The sequence below is a fragment of the Penicillium maclennaniae genome, assembly GCF_028827695.1.
Source record: "Penicillium maclennaniae strain IBT 15551 chromosome Unknown utg000004l:1.0-3007600.0:1.0-3009580.0, whole genome shotgun sequence".
NCBI lineage: Eukaryota > Fungi > Ascomycota > Eurotiomycetes > Eurotiales > Aspergillaceae > Penicillium > Penicillium maclennaniae.
Window position 1 is genome coordinate 1630783 of NW_026623216.1, and position 21327 is coordinate 1652109.

Sequence of the window (21327 nt, forward strand, 5' to 3'; positions counted from 1 at the left end):
TGTCTAAGCTACCTCAAGAGGTCTGGCAATCACGCAGCCTGCTTTTTCTTCTTCTTTCCCCGAACCCGAGAGCGCTCTGTTTGGTCAGCATCACCATCTTCGGGCTTCTTCTTGCTCTTTTTCTTCTTCTTCACGAGAGTGCCCTCGGCCGGAGTACCCTCTAATTGGATACGCTCGGATGCTCGCTGCATGTGCAATCGCATCTGTTCCACGGTCTGCATCGCCTTCTTCATTTCGGCGTCACCTTCTTCTCCGGCCAGAACAGTGTCTCTGTCCCCATCTCTTGCCAGTGAAAGCTGCCCCAGACCGCTAGAGTCCACCTGAAGTAAAGAACGCTTTGAACTCGTAGACCTGCCGGTGATAGCTGCCAAACTATCTTGTAAAGGTGTGTCATCAGACCCGAATGTTTCATCGGTGGCAACCTTCATTTTCCTTGGAGAGATCCGACGGTTCGTAGGAGGGCCCCGATCAAATCGGCCCTGCTGTCCTTCATCCAGTTTCAAATCGACAATCGGAATGGAATCAATGTCCAGAACATCGCCATTGATAGACTTGAATACGTCATGAACCGGCGTGGACGTGCCTGATGAACTATGGGGGGCAATGTAGAATGGGTCATCTCTGAAACGTTCCCTGCGCTCAGACTTTTTCTTTTCCAAGGCGGAATGTTCCATCGAGCCGCCGATAGTGGTTTGATATGATGGGCCAAGGTGTGTTTCAATCGAAGCCGGTTCGTGCAACGGCTTATTGACAGGCGGAGAAAGATCCGGGACATGGTAAAAGTTCTGCAAGGTACTCCGGGTGTCCACATCCAGCATCGACCGGTCCACGTCGCGGAAAAGTCCCGGTAAATCATCATTGAATGCCTCATTCAGGCGCAGACTTGGAGGCAAGATGACCTTTTTCTGAGCACTTAATGCCACAGGATTCAGTTCTAGGCCCTCAAACAAGCTGGGAATAATGGAGGCGAGAAGAAATGGCACTTCCTGCGCATCTGAGTGCATCGCCTCGGCACCCAAGCGAAGAACTTCCAGAAATTCTATGGCCCGCTCCTGAACATCCAGGTCCGGATGGGCGGCTAGCAGCTCGAGGAAATCCAAAACTCGAGCCAGCAAAAGAGACAATTCACTCTTCCATGTATCTCTGGCGCCCCAATTGCGATTTAATCGAACAAACACTTTCGGTATCGCCTGCAAGAACAGTTGTAACGTTTCCGGTGCCAAATGTGTATTAGATGGGTCAATCAGTGACTGCAGTGTTCGGTCAGGCGACACAAGACATTCTGCATACTCACCAACCACCCACGCCACGGGGCCTAGCACGTCGATCCCCACATTGGAGCCTGTTGGGAACAGAAGAGACCGATTGTCTACAAGTAGTAGTGACTCGGCTGCCCGGGTGGCCTCCGGACGTACTCCTCTCACGCGTACAGCAACGTTGCGGATCTCCGATCCAATCCGATAAGCAACAGTCGATTTCGAACCGTGGCTGGACCATTGACCTGTTTGAGGCTGTTGCCAATACTCTTCTAGCCCCGAGGGTGGGAGTAGACTGACAAGTTTAACCAGAATGCCCACGTACCACTCAAAGTCGGACATCTCCGCGTAGTTGCCTTGCGAGCAGATGTCTAAAACGCGATTCACGACCTCAATTCGGTATTCACTGGGCAGATTAATTATGGGATCAAGCCCCACATCGGATGCCTTTTGCCCCTTGGGGCTTTCAGTTCCGTCTCTCGCATAAGGGTCGGCTTCAGAATCTGGAGCGTCCCTTGGTGTTGACAGCGAGGCCAACTGGAGTTGGTTCACTAACCGATTCACCACTGCTTGCAAGGTGTCACTAGTGACGATACCAGCAGCAAGTTCTAAAGCCTGCAAGCGAATAGAGACATCTGGATCGTCCAGGCAGTCCATGATCACATCTTGCTGCACAGACACGAGCATTGGGTGTGTTGTGACGATGCGATTCAATGCAAGAAGAGCAACGTACTTGACTGTTCGTTTCGCAAATTAGAAAGTGTCATCGGCGTTGAGCATATGTCAAAGGCTCTTACGGTTGGGGTCCGAGTCTATCACTATCATCCCCCGTAGTTTACCCACGCACAACGTGGCAACCTCGTCTCTTTCCTGGAGATTCTCCTCGCCATCGAGAATTCCACCCTGAATGATACCATTGATACACTCGTATAAGAGTGACATGGCCGTGGTCGTCTGGATGATATTTGTCAATGGTCGCAGAAGCTTGCGTGTTAGTCGAGGCTCTAGCGGAGTCAACGTTGCAAACTGTATTAATTAGAAAGGGAATGACATGTAAGAAGTATGGGACGAACCAGCTTGATGATCTTGATGGCCATCCAATTATTACCGCTGTCCACGAGCAGCTCAAAAAGCCGTGGCGCTAAGGGTAGAAAATCGTGGGGTCGGCGCCAACCAAGCTCACAGACAACATTGATGGCCGCTGTGGTCACGCTAATATCCTCCTGGTCATCCATCAGGTGGTCCTTTATTTTTGGCCATGACAGCTTGAGGGCTTCCGGGTATACCAATGCAAGCCGGTAAAGACACACGATCGTCTTCTTGCGTACGACGGGGCTTGAGTGTGAAAGACGAGATATTATATCTGGGAGCAGAGACATAGCCAGCGAAGGAGTGATAATATGTGGGAGCGTGATGAGCGGCAGGGACAAGGAGGGAATATTGGCAGACACAATATCCTGCTTGCCGGTCAGCTCGGAGACACATTGTACGCGGTGAGTGAACGGGACCGACCTTTTTCAGCATATTCGTTGCCAACATCAGGACCTCGGTGTCAGGCCGGAAGCTTTGCACCGCTCCGAGATATCCCACTCGTTTCTGGAGATATTTGGAAGATGACATGACTTCCAGGACGTTAAAGGCCGCCCATGACATATCGTACCCAAACATTTCCAAATATATGAGCTTCAGGAGCGCGGTAGCCTTTTTATCTGCTCGATCTTAGCATGCGAAGATGGCGGTTGGGAAGCAACCTGTTTACCCATATCTTGCGATTTGATCTCGGCCTTGCATTCCCGCAGACAGTCCTGGACATATTCATCTTCTCCGCCCTTGTGGTTTCGAAGACCCTTGATCAGGTCGTAAAGAGACTTCTCAAACCTAGATGATGCGGTCAGTTAGGGAACTCGCACATCCCACCACGGGTGACACACATCCTGTATGGAGTCGCGCGGCGAGGGGATTCAGAGGGTGGATATCAGCCACTGGCAATAAGAATCATGCTCTCTTCAGATCCGAGATCACCGGGAGCTCAGCCGACCGTTGTTAGCTGTTAGCTGTTACCTTTTAGCCTTCGCAAAGAAACTCGGAGTTGACGTGGGGAATTCGATAAGGATCACGGGACCGTGTGTCTGGTGCAATCTACGGGGAGGTCTCCACTCTATGCATTCCAACACTTCGCTTTCCCTCTCCAGACATTTGAACCGCTTTGGAAAGCCACAATGGCCATTGTTGAAGCCCGTGATGCTAACGGGTCCGACCTGATCTCTGCCCTTCATCTTTCCCGACAGGCGCCGGCGATCCTCGGCCACAATCCTGCGCATGCAGGAGTGGCTTCATCTACTTCATCTGCAGACACAGCGGAGGAGTATGGGCGAATCGAACAGCTCTTCCTTGCCTGTCTCCGTACCGGCGATGATCAATCCGCGCACGCGTGTCTCGATCGGTTGAGCCATCGATTTGGCCCCTCTAATGAGCGAGTGATGGGCCTCCGTGGCCTGTACGAAGAAGCGACCGCAAAGAACAATTCAGCGCTGGAAAAGTGCCTGGAAGAATACGAGAAGATTCTTTCTGAGCATCCCGTCAGTGTAGTACGTCCGAATAAAATTAACCCACGGCTCAGCATGGAAATATCTAACGGCTAATATGCTATAGCCCATTATGAAGCGTCGGGTAGCTTTGCTGCGCTCACTAGCCCGGACCCCCGATGCCATAGCTGCCCTTCTCCAGCTCCTCGACGCGGTACCCACTGACGCTGAAGCTTGGTGCGAATTGGCAGACCTATATCAGGCCCAGGGCCTCGGTGCCCAAGCAATTTTCAGCCTCGAGGAAGCTCTGCTGATAGCCCCGAATGCTTGGAACGTATGACTTGGGCCTTTGTTCTGACCAAAAGTCAAATTCCGGATGCGGACTAATATCGATCAGGTCCACGCCCGCCTTGGGGAGCTTCTTTATGTCTGCGCTTCGTCTGCCGATAGCGATGCACCCCGGCTTGCAGGTAAGTCGGTCCAACACTTCTGTCGCAGTATTGAGCTCTGTGACGATTACTTGCGGGGGTACTATGGATTGACTCTGGTACGTCCGACACAAGAAAACAATGCACGCTACTCGGATACTTATTTGAACTTCTGACCTGACAGGCCTCGTCGCTCATGTTGGAAAAGGCATATGCGCATGAGAAATCCCCCGAGGCAGTCACAGCCTCTGAGAACACATTGACACAATTGCAAAAGCTTGGACTTCAGAAATTGGGAGATATTGTGCGATCACGCTCTGTTGATGATCAACACTGGGCATCCAGTCGCAGTGAACTCATTGCGGCGAAAGAATTGTTGAATCGCTTTGAAAAGTCGGGACGATAGGCGTCCCAGGTGTCTAGAACCGGTACACTGAAGGATACCCCTGTCATTTCCTCTCAAAGTGTTAGAGATCTAATGCATGATGATCCGATCTTTGGAGGTCTAGATTTATGACTCGCCTCACGACCTGACATTCTTGGTGATGATTGGGCATTGGGCAGCAGATGGATGTGATGGCCAGAAAATAGTTACACGAATGCCGAAGTATGCCCAATCCAGCCCAATAGAAAGTCGAAAAGTAGAATTAGGCAGGCAAGATCCGCACCTCAAAAAAAGGCGCTTGCCATCTTCTTCTTTTCCATATACCGCAACGCAGACTTGGCTTGACTTCCAGACTCCCAGGCTCCCAGGCTCACAGACTCACAGACTCGCGACATTCCATACTCCTAACGGCAAGAAAGTCCAATCTAGAAGTCGAATCTAGAGTCCAATCTAGCGGGGCAAAGGAGTCAATGCGCTTTCTCTTTGGCCCCCCCCCCCGCGTCCGCTTTGTTTTTTTTTCTCCCCTTTCCCCCACCAACTCCCGTCTCCTCGCTTTTCGTATATGCGAGTGAGAGTGAGTGACTTTGTGTCTATTCTTCACTCGGGACGTGAAATAAGAGGCTCTGGATTGACTCTATGACGTATGTTTGGGCCATATTCCCCTTGCCCTCCCCTTTGTTCCCTCGGTTCGCTCTATTCCCTCTGTTTTCCTCTGCTTTCTCTCTGTGATGTTCCAACTCCTTCACTCCCTTTGCTCGACACTTTGGCTTTGCCCCCTTCCCGTCTTTTCATCCTTTGCACTAACCCTTCCCCGCCCCTTCCAGGCTCAGTATTTCGATTGATCCCACAGACCCGTACGGCTCGGACAGCTCTCTCACGGACGAAGAGGATTCCTCGGTCGTCCAAGTATCCCTGCCTTCAGACGGGAGCCATGAAAACCAGGACTATGATGAGTGGGCGCATCTGTCATATCCAGATGAATTGAAACCGTCTGATTCAGCCTCTCGACCAAGGACCTCGCACCATACCCGCTCGCTCCACGGTTCGCGCTCGGCTTCGGGCCGCCGCCAACCATCGCGCCGCCAGATGATCGAACGTGAGTCCATGGGCTCTCGAGCCCGACAACGACACCGTTCCCCCGAATCGCCCGGCAGTGCCGAGTCAGAAGAATATCCAGAACCTTATGCGCGAAACACTCACGACCGACGGTGGCCTCCTCCTCCTCCCGCCCCGCCTGCCGGCTACGCCCAGAGCGCTTCTTCGGGTCCATCCTTCAACGCCTATCCACCGGCACCTGGACATGCTCCCTACCCACATGCTAACGGCCCTTTGCCGGGCGATCAACTTATCCGCTTCGGTCATGCCAACCCAGCCGGTCAGCCATATGGCCCGGGTCATGGTCCCTTTCCCTACGGCGCTCAGCTAACAGCATCCGGCGCTCCTATGTACCCTCCATATTTTGCGCAAGACCAAGCACACCGACATCCTCGCCCACCGCCCCAGCCACGAATTGATCCGCACAACCCCCCTCAACCTCCTATGCATCCCATGGGCGGTCATGGCCCTTCGCCCTACGCGGCTTCCCCTTTCCACCACGAGATGATGTCCTATGCCCCCAATGGCTTTTATAATTATCGCGATCCCTATTCCCTCGTTCAAGGCATGATACCGCCGTCTTATTTCCCTTCATATCCTCAAGTACCGTCTCCATCTCAACCAGAGGCCGCCTCCCCACCAGCACCGACCCCAGCTCCTGCTCCCACTCCTGCTCCTGCTCCTGCACCTCCGCCCGCGGATGCTGCGAAGGATGAAGCGATCGCGCGTCTGGAGAAATTGATCTTGGACGACCGCACGGAACGCGAAAATAAGGAAGCAGCCCGTCTAGCTGCGATCGAGCGTGAGGCCGCCGAGGCCGCGGCTAAAGCGCAGCAGCTTGCACACGACCGCAAGATTGCCGAGGAGGCTGCTATGCTTGCTCGCGCGGATGCGGAGAAAAAGGCTGCCGAGGACGCAGCCAAGGCTAAAGAAGAAGCAGAGAAAGCTGCTGCCGCCGCCGCCGCAGAAGCCGCTGCTGCGGCCACGGCTGCGGCAGCGGAAGCGGCGGCAACAGCGTCGGCAACAGCCGCTGCAGCTGCAGCAGATGCTTCGAGCAAGCCTGCCCCAGAGAAGAAAAAGCCAATCAAATTCAAAGATGCGGTCGGCCGAAAGTTCAGCTTTCCCTTTGAGCTGTGCAGCACTTGGCAGGTGAGAAGCGCGTGGTTTCTCCTCTCAGGTTTTCTTGTACGAGTAAGGTATCTAACGTCTGACTCTGTTTAGGGGATGGAAGACCTAATCAAACAAGCCTTCCTTCATATTGAGGTCATTGGACCTCATGTCGCGGAGGGGCACTATGATCTTGTCGGGCCCAATGGCGATATCATTCTACCCCAGGTTTGGGAGACGGTAGTCGAGCCCGATTGGACAATCACCATGCACATGTGGCCGATTCCAGAGAAGCCTAAGGAGCCCGATCCCCCTCCTGCGGCTGATCCGCCTCCTACAAAGCCGGATGCTCCTCCAGCTGCACCGGAGAAGAAGAAAGAAGGTACGTTTCGATCCTTCCCTTGGAGCAGTGACACCTGCTGACTGATATTCAGGCAGCAAAAAACCTAAAGCGAAAGGTCCCACTCCCATAACTGGAGGGTTTGCTAATTGGATGATGGGTGGCCGCAACCCACAGAGGGTCAGCAAGCCCCCCAAGGCTGAGAAGAAGGCCGAACCTGCCGCCTGAAGCGATACATGCATGGCCAAGCACGTATGCTCCGCCTGTGGCATGACCATTTCTTTATTTAACGTGCTACCTTCGCAGGTGTCGGAATCAGGAGAGCGACCACCAGACCCCGTTCTGTCAACAGTCCATAACTTCGGAAACTTTGTTTTCGGTCGTCCATGCATTTTTCCATATGAAGCTCATCTGCGGACCTGCTTTGGACGCCGTGGGATGCCTGTCGTGTTTGGTCAAGTCTGACTTCTGTTCGCCTTGACGGCACCGTCTTCTCCTCGAGACCACACATAGTTCAGTCTCGTATAAGCTATAAGTCCAATAAAATACCCGTGACTATTTTGTAACATCTCGCTGTAATTGCAGTAGGATGTCAGCCGCCCTTGCCCTCCTGCGACCACTGGCTTTTGTAGACATGGTCGGAATCGCTACATAAATCCATACCCGATCGCGCTCGCCGGTCCACGTATATCATACGGTGGGGAGGATAGAACGGGAGAGTGAGTCCCTTTGCGATAATTCTTTCTAGTCGAGCTAGCTATCAAGTTAATTCTTTCTTATATCTAACTCTACGTCTTATTAACTCTCTAGGACCTTTGTAAGGCTACCTAGTAGATATGTCATGATAGAGTATAGTCGTCTCTCTCTTATCAGAGTCGTATACCTATCTTAGACCGGCTTACTCACTAGACTGCGCCAAAGCCCAAGTAGCTTAGGCCATGACCCATGGACCGGACCCCCCGGCCCAAACGTGGGCTTTGAGCCTAACCCTCTAGGCCCGAGCCCAACCCTCTGCCCACTGTCGGCCCCTATTTAGGGGCCACAAAAGCCTGACTTCATATGAAATTAAGGTCTCGGTAGTTATAAAGCTACTGACTTACCTAAATCAAATGCCGTAATGTAACCCTAGTTAAACTTTTTTCTTTTTTTTTTGGTAATATCTATCTAAACTAAGATTAAGAATATATTAGATATCAAAAAAAGAAGAGAAATGTAAATGAAACATAATGTGAGACCACGCAGGAGTCTCTAGGTAGGTAGGTAAGCGAGGTAGAAGCCTTTACATGTGCACAATATGGTGGTATTGTGGGATAAAGACTGAACGCTGGTCTAGGAGAGACCAGCGCGGATAGATTAAATATATGGACTGCCTTTGCCGAAGGCGGTGAAGGTCCCCTTTCTGCCATTATCCCTGAGGCGTTCTGATGCCTCAGGCAACGACCATTGTCCGTCCTGGTATGGGTCCTGACACATAAGGTGAATACTTAAAATACTGTGAAGGGCTGATGTAAAGAATCTACGTGTTCAGGGTAGAAGGCCTATCGGTCAGGTTAGGAAGAATGTCTGGACTCAAGTCTGGTATTAAATGAAGCAAGACTGATTCTTGCTAAGTCTAAGTTATTTAGAAACCCTCACATTTTAAGTACGAATCGGGTCCGAGACTTGCTTATTACACTGCGGGGTAAACCTTCACCGCTAGTTCTTGGTATTCCTTTACAATTTGATACTATATTAACTTAATAATATATTATATAATATCTTTAATACTCTTCATTATATGGTGGAATCTCACACGCTAATGCCCGCGCTTAACCCATAGACTCAAAGGTCATAGCCAGATCTCTCGGTACGAGAGATCGACTGCATTAGTATATATACTAGGTGATGAGCCTAGTTATAATAATGGATACCCTTTATTTATTATATATCTATATAAATATTATTTATAGCAATAAAATTATAGTCTATATGTAAAGGAATACTAAGGATTAGCGGTGAAGGTTTACCCCGTAGTGTAATAAGTGAGTCTCGGACCTAATTCGTACTTAAAATAAGAGGTTTCTAGATAACTTAGACTTAGTAAGAATTAGTCTTATTTCTTTTAATATTAGACTTAAACCTAAATATCCTTTTTTATTTAACTAATAGGCTTTTTACCCTAAATATATAGATTCTTTATAATTCTAATTTTTTTTATTAGTTACCTAAGGAATTATATTTATTAATAATTATATTTTTTACTTTTATATTATTATTAAAAGTAATAATATACTTATATTATATAAGGCTATTATTATATTTTAATATAGAGATATTATTAATTTAATCTTAGAACTAAACTAACCTAAATTAATCTCTCTTAATTCGCTATAATATAAATTACTTTTAGAAGACTTATATAAATATTAAGTAACTTATAAGAAACTCTAAAATAATAACTAAATTATTAAAGACTAAATTAAATATCTAAATATAAAAAACCGCCTCTTTAAATATATTTAGGAGCTTAAAAGGGACTAAACTATATCTATTTTAATAAGGACTTAGCCATATAATAAAAATAAATTAACTATAAATAATAATAAAAAGAGTATTAAAATTAAAGATATCCCTTTTTTTTTAAGGATTTTAATTTATAAAAATACCAAAATAAATTCTTTATCTTAAATATTAAGTTAAAGTTAATATAAAATAATATCTTATTAACTAAAAAAGATATTTATAAATATTATAATAATAATAAAATATAACTATTACTAAAGATATTATAATATATAATTATAAAATTTATTAAAAAATAATAAGATCTTAAAGAATTATAAATAACTTTTAAGAATTAAATAATTATTCTTTTATTTAATTTAATTACTTTGTAAGTTAATATAAATATTAGCCTTAGCTAAGTATATTAAAGATTATAAGATAATTTAGATTAATTTTATATTTATTGAGATAATCTAAAATGATTTTAAATAAAAAAGCGAAAAAAATTATATAATATTTTATTACTCTAAATTTAATTTAGCCTTTTATTTTTATATAAGTAAATATCTCCTTAGAGAATGATTACTAAAAATATATAATATAATAACTAATAAAGTAAGATATTTTTAAAATTTATTTTAAATAACTAAGAAACATCGCTAATTTATTAATAAAATCTAAGAGTATTAATACTCTTTAAGTTATCTTATATAATTTAAATATATATTTTATTAGAGAAGGGATAATATCTTCTAAAGATATAAAGATTAATAATTCTTAAGAACTTAGCTAAGCCCTTTATATTTTAGGGAAGTTATAACTATTATAATCTAAATAATATATATAAATTAATTCTAAATTAAGACTAAAACTCCTTATACTTAGGATTAAGACCTTAATATTATAGATATTATAAATTGAGCTATATTATCTTAAATTATATTAAAGATAGTATATATATTTAATTCTTAAGAAACTTAGGAAAAGAGAATGAATTAAAATAAACCCTATATTTATGATTTTAGACTCTAAGATAAGGATTATCTTATATTTTTATATTCTAATTTAAATATAAAATACCCTTATTACATATATAGACTTAGATAATTATATTGAAGTTAATTTACTTAATTACTAATTTATAAAAGAATTTAATCTAAAATATACCTTAATTATTACTTTAATTATTTAAGTAATCTTAAACTAAAAGATTATCTTTTATAAGATATAAAAAGTCCTCATTATTATTACTAATTTAAGAGAGATATCTTATAGCTTTATAAAATAATATATAGTTATAAATAAAGACCTATATTTATAAGATAGTCTGATTCTTTTATTAATAACTATAATTTAAGATCTTTAAATCTATTTATTACTAAATTAATAATAATAATTTAAGGTAAAAAAATTCTTTTTATTTAGCCTATAATAATTCGCTAAAGCCTATTAAAACTAAGCTTATATATATAATAATTTAGATATTAAACAATATATAGCTTTTAAAGAATAATAAGGAAATAGAGACTACATTTAATCTAATATTACTAAATAAATTAAAGATATTTTATAATATATTTATAGCTAACTAGTCTAAGATCTTACTTATATAAAAGTTAATTAATTATATTATTAAATTAAAGAAAATGGTATTATTCTCTTATAATTGAATTTATTTACTCCTATAAACTAAGCTCGTAGAATTAAAGAGATATCTTAAAAAGATTTTTATAAATAAATATATTTAACCTTCTAAGAGCCTTATAAAGGCACTAATCCTTTTTATATCTAAAAAGAATAATAGCTTATATCTTTATATAGATTATTAAGAATTAAAATAAAGTCTTAATTAAGAATTATTACTCTTTACCCTTTATTTTAGAGATCCTTAATTATCTTTTAGATGTAAAATACTTTAGTAAAATTAATATATAAGATATATATTACTAAATTCGGATAAAAGAGAGTAAAAAGTAAAAGATAGCCTTCCGGATATAATATAGCTATTATAAATATATGATAATATTATTTGGACTTATTAATATATTAGTTACATTCTAAAACTATATTTATATTATATTATATAGCTTACTTAATATAATTTATATTATATATCTAAATAATATCCTTATCTTCTTATTTAACCGCGAATTATATATAAAATACTTTTAGTAAGTCCTTAAAAGACTAAGAAATATAACTTTATATAGAAATATCTAAATATATATTTTATTAAGATTAAATAAAATTCTTAAGCTTTATAATTAATAATTAGGATATTATAATAGACTAATAATATATTATTATTATTATATCTTAAAAAATATCTAAAATATTCTATAATATCTAAGTATTGCTAGGATTTTACAACTTTTATTAATATTTATTAAAGGATACTCTCTTCTTATAGTTTCCCCTTATGAATTTTTTTAAGGGAAGCTAAAACAATAAGAAATAAGGGAATATAGACCTAAATAATACTAAAACGATAATATTTTAATAATTAAAAAATACTTTTTTGTAAGCCTTACTTCTTAGATTCTTCAACTTAATAAAATATATCTAAGTTAAAATTAATATATTTAACCTTAGGATAACTAAGATAATATTATAACCTAATAATAAAAATTAATAATATTTTATAATATTTTAGTTAAGGATATTTATTAGCGTAAAGCTAAATTATAATATATTAGACTAAGAATTATTTCTTATTATATATGTATTTAAATAATAGCGATATTATTTTTAAAAAAAAATAGTTTATTAAGGTCCTCTTTAATTATTTAAATCTCTAAGACTTTATAGAATAACTAAAAGTTAATAAATATTAAATATAATAATATTTATTTTTTATATTTTATATTTTTTAACTTTATAATTAAATATTAAATAAATAAGATAAATCTTATTAATAGTCCCTTGTAATAACTAAATAAAGATATAACTTTAAGAATAAAGCTTCTAAATCTAATTTAAGTGTAAACTATAAGTATTTTAGCGATTAAACTAAGAGATCTCTTAGCTAATAAATCTTAGTTAGAGTATAATAACTAAGAAGAACCTAAACTCTATATATAAATTTTTATTAATACTTAAATAAATTAAGGCTAAAATAATATAGAAATAGCTAACTAGGCTATCTAAGAGAAATTAAGTTATATTTAATAATTATCTTAGAGTATAATATAAGGTATTAGTACTAATAAGAGCGCTTATATAAAAAATATGAGCGTTAATTTATAGATTTAGGTTAAGAGAATCTAAAATAATCATATAGAGACTTAAAGCTAAAAGATAATTATTTTATAAAGTAAAATAAAATATAAAAAGATAGTCTATTAATCTTAATAGCTTATTATATTATAGAATATATTTTTATATCTTTATAAGAAGTAACTTAAGATATAAATTACTAGAAATCTATTATAATAATCCTTTAATAAGATATTTTAGGAAATATAGAATAATAGAACTCTTATAATAAAAGTATTACTAAATAAATATATATTTAGATATTATAGAATATATAAGGATATACTTTATTCATTAAGGAATTATAGTACCCTAATATAGGCTATATAGTAGCCTTAAATCTTTATAATAACTCTTATAATTATTTACTAAAATCTATATAGACTTTATTATAAGTCTACCCTTAATAATTTATAATAATAAGCCTTATAATATAATCTTAGTTATTGTTTATCGCTTTATAAAATAGTACTAATTTATCCCTATTTTAATAATAATTAATATTAGTTCTCGTACTATTATAATATATTATAAGATTAAACTCTAATTTAGCCTACTAAAAGATATCATATCTAATAGAGGTCCTATCTTTATTAGTAAATTTTAGTTAAAACTCTATTTTTACTTAAGAGTAAAACTCTGATTTTTAATAGCTTTTTACTTATAAATAGATAGCTAAATAAAAAGAATAAATTAAACCCTTGAATATTATTTGTAATATTTTATAGATTAAATAATAAATGTGAAGGGCTAACGCAAGACTTAGATTCAATCTGACTAGGCCACGAACTATATATAAAAAGCTTCGAGAAGAGATATTCTCTTTATATAATTATTATATTAATAACGTGGTCGGTAAGCGAGTGAGCCACCCAACCACTTTTTCTACACTTTTATACATATTAATCAACCACAACGCCTTTATATTGATTAATCTCTAGCTTTACATGCATTCCTTTTATGTCCGATCTGTCCGTAGCTAGTGCATTAGGGTGGACGCCGCGTCTTCGGTGCTGGTGTGTCCCGCGGTAGTAGGCTTGGTGGAGCTAGAATTGCCTGAGAGGGCTCCTCATAAGCTTCCTCGAGCTCTAATGCTTCTCGTACAGATAGACTGTCATCGTGGGCTATCTATTTAGTCTTACGAGCACGCTTTTGCTTTTGCGTAGCGTTTGCGGCACGTAGCTACTTATTTTCTTACTCAAGAAGGATACCATTTTATATTGCGATCTGATAGCCTTTGATAAGCTAGTTTAACGCGGTTTGCGAAGGCGATAGCGGACTTTTTGAGCGTCGCTTTAAGAAAGCTTTGATTAAGGATACTTACTTTAAAAGCTTATCGATATTCGCGGGCGTATACGGGTAAAAAGCGCTTGATTGACTACCGCGGCTTACGGGAGGTGTTAGTGTCCGAAGTTGAATATTAAGCTTTGATAGCACTTATTAAGGATTAATTAGTACTAATCCTGCTACTCGGAAGCTATTTTATATTATATTTAGTTTATATATATCGACGCGAGCTTATGGGTATATAAAAAGAAAATTAAGTTTATCGATATAGTTAATCCTAAGCCGTATCTTTTAGTCGATTAGACCGCCGTATAAACACTTTAAAATAGTAAAATATCCGATATTAAGTGGCTGAAGTAGATATAAGGAATGCGGTGGTATATAAATTAGGATAATATTGTGATCTGCGTAAATTTAGTCGAATTCTGGCGTAAGATAACTTCTGTGTCCGTCGAGGACTAGAAGCCGATATCTTCTACGCGTACGATAATTTATTAACGGAATAAATTACTTTTGAAGCTAGCGAAGGCCTATCTTATTATTCATCTAACTATTTATACTAACTTCGAAGCGCTAGTCGGGTAGAAGGTCTTTAAACTATACTTAATTATATAGTTTGCCTTTAAAAATAAGCGTCGGCGGAAGCGCCTACCCCGAAGCGCTAATTAACTTAATTATAGTTACCTATTCGCGATTTCCTAGTTATAAAACTGATCTCCGACCGTAGTATTCTGATCGGGTAATTACCTTTTAGGCTATATAGAGGCCTATTATAAAGCTAGTCTCGTCAAAGTTATAGATATTATCCGGTAGGATACTATATTACTAAATTATAGCTTATACGAGGTTAAATCACGCTTAAATAATCTTTAGATCCTCTTATTTAGCCCGCTAGTAATTATATCGTTAAGAAAAGCGAGCTTTAAGCTCTAGATAGCGCTAGGTAAAGTTATATACCTATTTTTCGCCGACGGTCTGGATAGGGGTAGAACCGCGCTTCGTAAGTAGAATATTCGCCATTTCTTGTACGCGAGCTTACGTAGGGGCTGCACCGCGTAGATCTAGCGATAATATCCGTTACTAGAGTATATCCTCTTCGATTTGGGTCAATTTATGACTATTTGCGCGAGATTCAGCGCGATTTGTGGTACCGCGAAGCCGACGCGTGAGCGTACAACGATTAACTTGAAATCGATCTGCAGCCTTCCGAATAGTGCTAATTTCTTTATTTTTAATAGCCTATATAACAAGTAAGAGGCGGCCTTCTTATTCGATACAATCTTGGCTTGATCTGACACATTTTGGAGGCATAGTGGTTGATAGAAGATAGATTGTTGCGGTGGGACGCGAAAAAGTGGTTGGGTGGCTCACTCGCTTACATGGCTCACTCGCTTACCGACCACGTTAAGCTAAGGTTACGTAGCTTATATAATCTATATTAGGTATTAGCCTATAATAATACCCCCCCCTCTAACCTAAATCTCCTAGGGGTCGCTATAATATATATATTAGTATTAGTTTAGCGTTATATTATAATAGTCCCGTGGCATACCCACACCGCTTCGGGTGTTGGTCCGCCAGGGTCCAACACAATTCCATAGCCCAACACATATCTTGAAGCTATTCACACCTATTGGAATATAGACCAATGCTACATAGAAAGATCTATCCTTATATTCAACATATAAGACCAGATTGCATTGATCACGTGACCAGATTTTTCTTCTATCAAAATGATGTTTTGACCACTTCTGATTCTGGTCCGCGGCCCTCCCCCGAACGATAGGCGGGACCATTTTTCTTTAGGGGTAAATGGTCCGCCTTCAAGCATGAATGGTCCGTTCCTTCGGGGGTGCTTTCGGGCATGCCTTGCCCGCGGACTTCGACCATGGTCTTCGGACCCCGGTGAACAGACTTCGACCCTCGGTCCCCTTAAGGATAGGCGGACCACTTTCCCTTAGGGGTAAAATGGTCCACCTTTAGGCATGCATAGCCTGATTCTGCGGGGGTGCTTTCGGGGTGGCTTAGACCGTCGATCCTTGACATCATTCTTTTCGCTTCTCTTCGGTTCCCTTCTTTGCCACCTTCATTATGTTGCTGCCTAGTGTTTGTACGTCATTTGTATGCTATTCTAGGCGTCATCTCTAGGCTATTCTAGCCTATAAATACGTCTTTCTTGTCTAGCAGATAGAATCAAGTCAGTTCTACTTTCCTGAAGTCAGTTCTACTTTCCTGAAGTTAGTTCTACTTTCCTTAAGTCATTGTCCACTTTCCAAAGTCATCTCTACCTTCTTCCTTTGATCCTCAGGACTGTGGTTCTGCCTTCGTTTAGGCTATATCTGCTTATAGTCTATCCTACGACCTTTGACCTTCCACCTTTGTCTGGCACTGACTAACCCAGCCGGACTAAAGGTTGATCCCACGGACGTAAGGGGCCACGATCTGCTTCGTGGTAGCTTTCCCCTTATATCCCAACAACACCTATTATTCCCTCCACCCACCATGAATTCTTCGTACATCGCGATTGAGCAACGTATCCAGGCCGCCTGTGAAGCCGCCAGAAGTCGAAAAGACGCCAAAATCACCGCGCTAGCGCGTGAATTCGACGTTCCCGTGACCCGGCTACGGGCGCGTCTCTATGGTCGGCCGTCTCGCTCTTAGCGTGCTATCACCACTAAGCGCCTTAATGCCTCGCAAGAGGCAGCATTAATCAGCTAGATCAATACGCTTGATAGTCTCTACGTTCCACCCACCGTGCGTATGGTTAAAGCGAGTGCGAATACGATAATCGAGAGAGGTAGGGGAACACCGGTTAACAAGATGTGGGTGTACGAATTCATTAAGCGCCTACCTAATAGGCTTTATTGGGTAAAATAGAAGCCAGCCAAGAAGGTAAGAATTGAGGGTAAGGATATCGGTATCCTATAAGCCTAGTATAATTGTCTTAAGCCGTTCGTGAAGTATATATCGCTATCGAATATCTAAAATTTTAATAAGACTAGCTTTTAGCTTAGTTAGGGAAAGCCTTAAAAGGTTATTAGCCATAATAAACATCGCACGAGGCTATTCGTAAGCGAACGAGGTGATCTCCTAACCGGAATTAAATATATAGTAGCTAATTATTGGAATATAGACCAATGCTACATAGAAAGATCTATCCTTATATTCAACATATAAGACCAAATTGTATTGATCACGTGACCAGATTTTTCTTCTATCAAAATGATGTTTTGACCACTTCTGATTCTGGTCCGCGGCCCCCCCCCGAACGATAGGCGGGACCATTTTTCTTTAGGGGTAAATGGTCCGCCTTCAAGCATGAATGGTCCGTTCCTTCGGGGGTGCTTTCGGGCATGCCTTGCCCGCGGACTTCGACCATGGTCTTCGGACCTCGGTGAACAGACTTTGACCCTCGGTCCCCTTAAGGATAGGCGGACCACTTTCCCTTAGGGGTAAAATGGTCCACCTTTAGGCATGCATAGCCTGATCCTGCGGGGGTGCTTTCGGGGTGGCTTAGACCGTCGATCCTTGACATCATTCTTTTCGCTTCTCTTCGGTTCCCTTCTTTGCCACCTTCATTATGTTGCTGCCTAGTGTTTGTACGTCATTTGTATATTATTCTAGACGTCATTTCTAGGCTATCCTAGCCTATAAATACGTCCTTCTTGTTTAGCAGATAGAATCAAGTCAGTTCTACTTTCCTGAAGACAGTTCTACTTTCCTTAAGTCATTTTCCACTTTCCAAAGTCATCTCTACCTTCTTCCTTTGATCCTCAGGACTGTGGTTCTGCCTTCGTTTAGGCTATATCTGCTTATAGTCTATCCTACGACCTTTGACCTTCCACCTTTGTCTGGCACTGACTAACCCAGCCGGACTAAGGTTGATCCCACGGACGTAAGGGGCCACGATCTGCTTCGTGGTAGCTTTCCCCTTATATCCCAACACTAATAGATAGCTTATAAAGCCATACTTTGTTACACTAGGTATAGTGCGCCTTAAGCGATAGTATAATAGCGAAACACTTCCGGATAAATCCCGAATTGCAGTATCGCGGTTAGGATATTCGAACGATATCCTTACGGTTAATTGGCTTCGCTTCTTTCAGAAACATACCTATAATTACGCTCGTGGTAGTTAGAGGCTATTACTTTTTGATAGCTATGGCTCGTATCTTACCTAGGAATTCCTCTATCTATACGAATAGTGGAATATTATTGTATTTGTCTTCCCTCCGTATACTACGTATATTATTGAGCCTCTCGACGGCAGCCTATTCCGCGCCCTAAAGGAGAGATTCCGTGCGAAGAATAATATAATTGCGCAGTTAGGTGGAGATACGAAGGATACTGCTATCTTCTTTCGCGAGATTACTGGGATTCGGCAGCAAGCTATAATATCTCGCACTATTCAGAAGGCATTTTCTGATCGTGGTATCTATCTATTTAATCTAGATCTAACTATTTAACGTCTTGATACTATAAGATTACCTACGCCAGAGCTTTATTGGCCGAATAGGGATACTCCGCCGCCTTAATTATCTAGTTTGCCTAATTCCCCGCCGAAATCTGCGACCTAGGCATACCGTATACAAGGGAAGATATCTAGGATAGCTAAGCGTTAGGCTATAAACCCAGATATCGGCCGGTAGATCGATAGGCTTTCCCGCTATATTATCCAGATAGTAGAGGAGATCAGCCTTCTAAAGTCTACTATGTAGCACTAGCTGCCGCCTATACCTTTACATATTCGTAAATCACAGAGGCATATCGGCAAATTCGGAGCTATAACCACAAAGGATACGAGACGTCGGACTTCGACAAGGAAGGACAAAGATCATGCGGCAAGTGTCCGGAGAGGGAAGAAGGTGGCACCTCTAAGCTTATTTTTAACCCCTAAATCGGCTACGGACGAGGTTAAAAATATAGAGACACCAAGTAGGATGCCTATGGCGCCTAATTATCAATTTGATAAGGGATATCTATAGGGGTAGAGGGAATAATAGGTGTGAATAGCTTCAAGATGTGTGTTAGGCTATGGAATTGTGTTGGGCCCTGGCGGACCAACACCCGAAGCGGTGTGGGTATGCCACGGGACTATTATTCGAAATAAGACTATTTTATTCCTCGAAGGCTTCTAATATAATATAATCTTAGATAAAGTCTAACTTTTTTTATATTTATTTTATTTTACCCTACTTATTATATTAGTGCCTTATTATAGTATCTCTGTCTAATCTTTTTACGCTGAACTATAAGGATTTTATTAACTTTATACTCCTTTTTATTATTAACTATAATTAGAGGTAGCTATATATTATTTATAATTTATAATAAAGAATAGTCTATTATTATAGGCCTATTAGTTTAATATAAAAGACTAAATATACGCCTATAAATATATTAAGCTTAATAATATATAACAATAATATATCTATAACTTTATATTAAGTATATAGCTAGTCTAGCTTCTTTAATAGTTATTATATATATATATTCCGAAAGTTTAGTTATATCTAATTTTTTTTTATAGATAGGGGTAGCTTAGTATTATTGATTTATTTATTTCTTTTATAGCGCTTATATTAAAATAATAGTGACTTAGGCTTAATTAATAGCTTCTTATAGATAATTTATAAATATTTCGCTTATTTTTCTCAGCTATACTAAGGTATTTAATAATTAATTTAATTTATTTATCTTAATAAGGTTAATAAAATATTTATAAATAAAGAAAAAGGGAGAAATCCTTATTAATATAATATCGTGATTATTAATTATAATAATAACTATTAGTAAAAGCTTCTTCTAATTATTTTATATATAAGTAAAAAAGATATATAGGATTTATTTAATCTCTTAGTTTATTTATTCTATTACGCTATTAGTCTATAAATAAAAGATAATTAATAGTGATTATTAAATTAATAGTATTTTATATATTTTCCCTAAAATACGCTTATAAATTAAGAGCCGCGATTACTTATAATTATTAGTAAGATTTTATAATATATATAAAAATATATAAGGAATACTTTCGCTATATCTTTTATTATTATATCCTTTCTTCTAATAAGGATTATACTCTTTCTTAGTTAGTCTATTATTATATTATAATTTATTACTCTTATAAATTTTAATAATAATAGGCTAATAGTAAAGTTTATAATATTTTAGCCTAAATTTACTAAGGAATTAATATTAATCTTAATAGCCTATGTGTCGGACTAAAAGGGTAAAGCTACCACGAAGCAGATCGTGGCCCCTTAAGTCCGTGGATCAACCTTAGTCCGGCTAGGTCAGTCGGTGCCAGACAAAGGAAGAAGGTCAAAGGTCGTACGATAGACTATAAGCAGATATAGCCTAAACGAAGGCAGAACCACAGTCCTAAGGATCAAAGGAAGAAGGTAGAGATGACTTTGGAAAGTGGAAAATGACTTGAGGAAAGTAGAACTGACTTGATTCTTTCTGCTAGAAAAGAAGGACATATTTATAGGCTAGGATAGCCTAGATATGATGTCTAGAATATCATACAAATGACGTACAAACACTAGGCAGCAACATAATAAAGGTGGCAAAGAAGGGAACCAAAGAAAAGTGAAAAGAATGATGTCAAGGATCGACTGTAAAGGATCTATGTGTTCAGGATAGAAAGCCTGTCGGTTAGGTAAGGAAGGATATCTGGACTAGGTATAATATTATAGAAGCAAGACTAATTCTTGCTTAGTCTAGATTATCTGGAAACCCTCTCGATTTAAGTACGAATTAGGTCCGAGACTTGCTTATTCCACTGCGGGGTAAACCTTCACCGCTAGTCCTCAGTATTCCTTTACATCGACGGTCTAAGCCACCCCGAAAGCAACCCCGCAGGATCAGGCTATGCATGCCTAAAGGTGGACCATTTTACCCCTAAGGGAAAGTGGTCCGCCTATCCTTAAGGGGACCGAGGGTCGAAGTCTGTTCACCGGGGTCCGAAGACCATGGTCGAAGTCCGCGGGCAAGGCATGCCCGAAAGCACCCCCGAAGGAACGGACCATTCATGCCTGAAGGCGGACCATTTACCCCTAAAGGAAAATGGTCCCACCTATCGTTCGGGGGAGGGCCGCGGACCAGAATCAGAAGTGGTCAAAACATCATTTTGATAGAAGAAAAATCTGGTCACGTGATC

The 21327-nt window shown here is 39.9% G+C and overlaps 3 protein-coding genes across 3 annotated transcripts; 2 read left to right on the plus strand and 1 right to left on the minus strand.

Annotated features, from left to right (window-relative positions):
- Window positions 1-29: 29 nt before the first annotated feature.
- Window positions 30-3189, minus strand: N7477_004792 (putative AP-3 complex subunit delta; the record flags this gene model as incomplete). The annotated part of the gene is made up of 6 exons (XM_056966455.1): window positions 30-1993; window positions 2054-2282; window positions 2330-2713; window positions 2769-2965; window positions 3016-3134; window positions 3167-3189. 6 exons carry the CDS (start codon window positions 3187-3189, stop codon window positions 30-32), a joined length of 2916 nt encoding a protein of 971 aa, XP_056823236.1.
- A 286-nt stretch (window positions 3190-3475) lies between these two features.
- N7477_004793 (uncharacterized protein) lies at window positions 3476-4615 on the plus strand (the record flags this gene model as incomplete). Its single annotated transcript, XM_056966456.1, has 4 exons — window positions 3476-3844; window positions 3909-4115; window positions 4179-4328; window positions 4394-4615. The coding sequence occupies 4 exons, from the start codon at window positions 3476-3478 to the stop codon at window positions 4613-4615; spliced, it is 948 nt and encodes a 315-aa protein (XP_056823237.1).
- A 1065-nt stretch (window positions 4616-5680) lies between these two features.
- N7477_004794 (uncharacterized protein) lies at window positions 5681-7219 on the plus strand (the record flags this gene model as incomplete). The annotated part of the gene is made up of 3 exons (XM_056966457.1): window positions 5681-5690; window positions 5760-6838; window positions 6911-7219. The coding sequence occupies 3 exons, from the start codon at window positions 5681-5683 to the stop codon at window positions 7217-7219; spliced, it is 1398 nt and encodes a 465-aa protein (XP_056823238.1).
- Between the last annotated feature and the right edge of the window lie 14108 nt (window positions 7220-21327).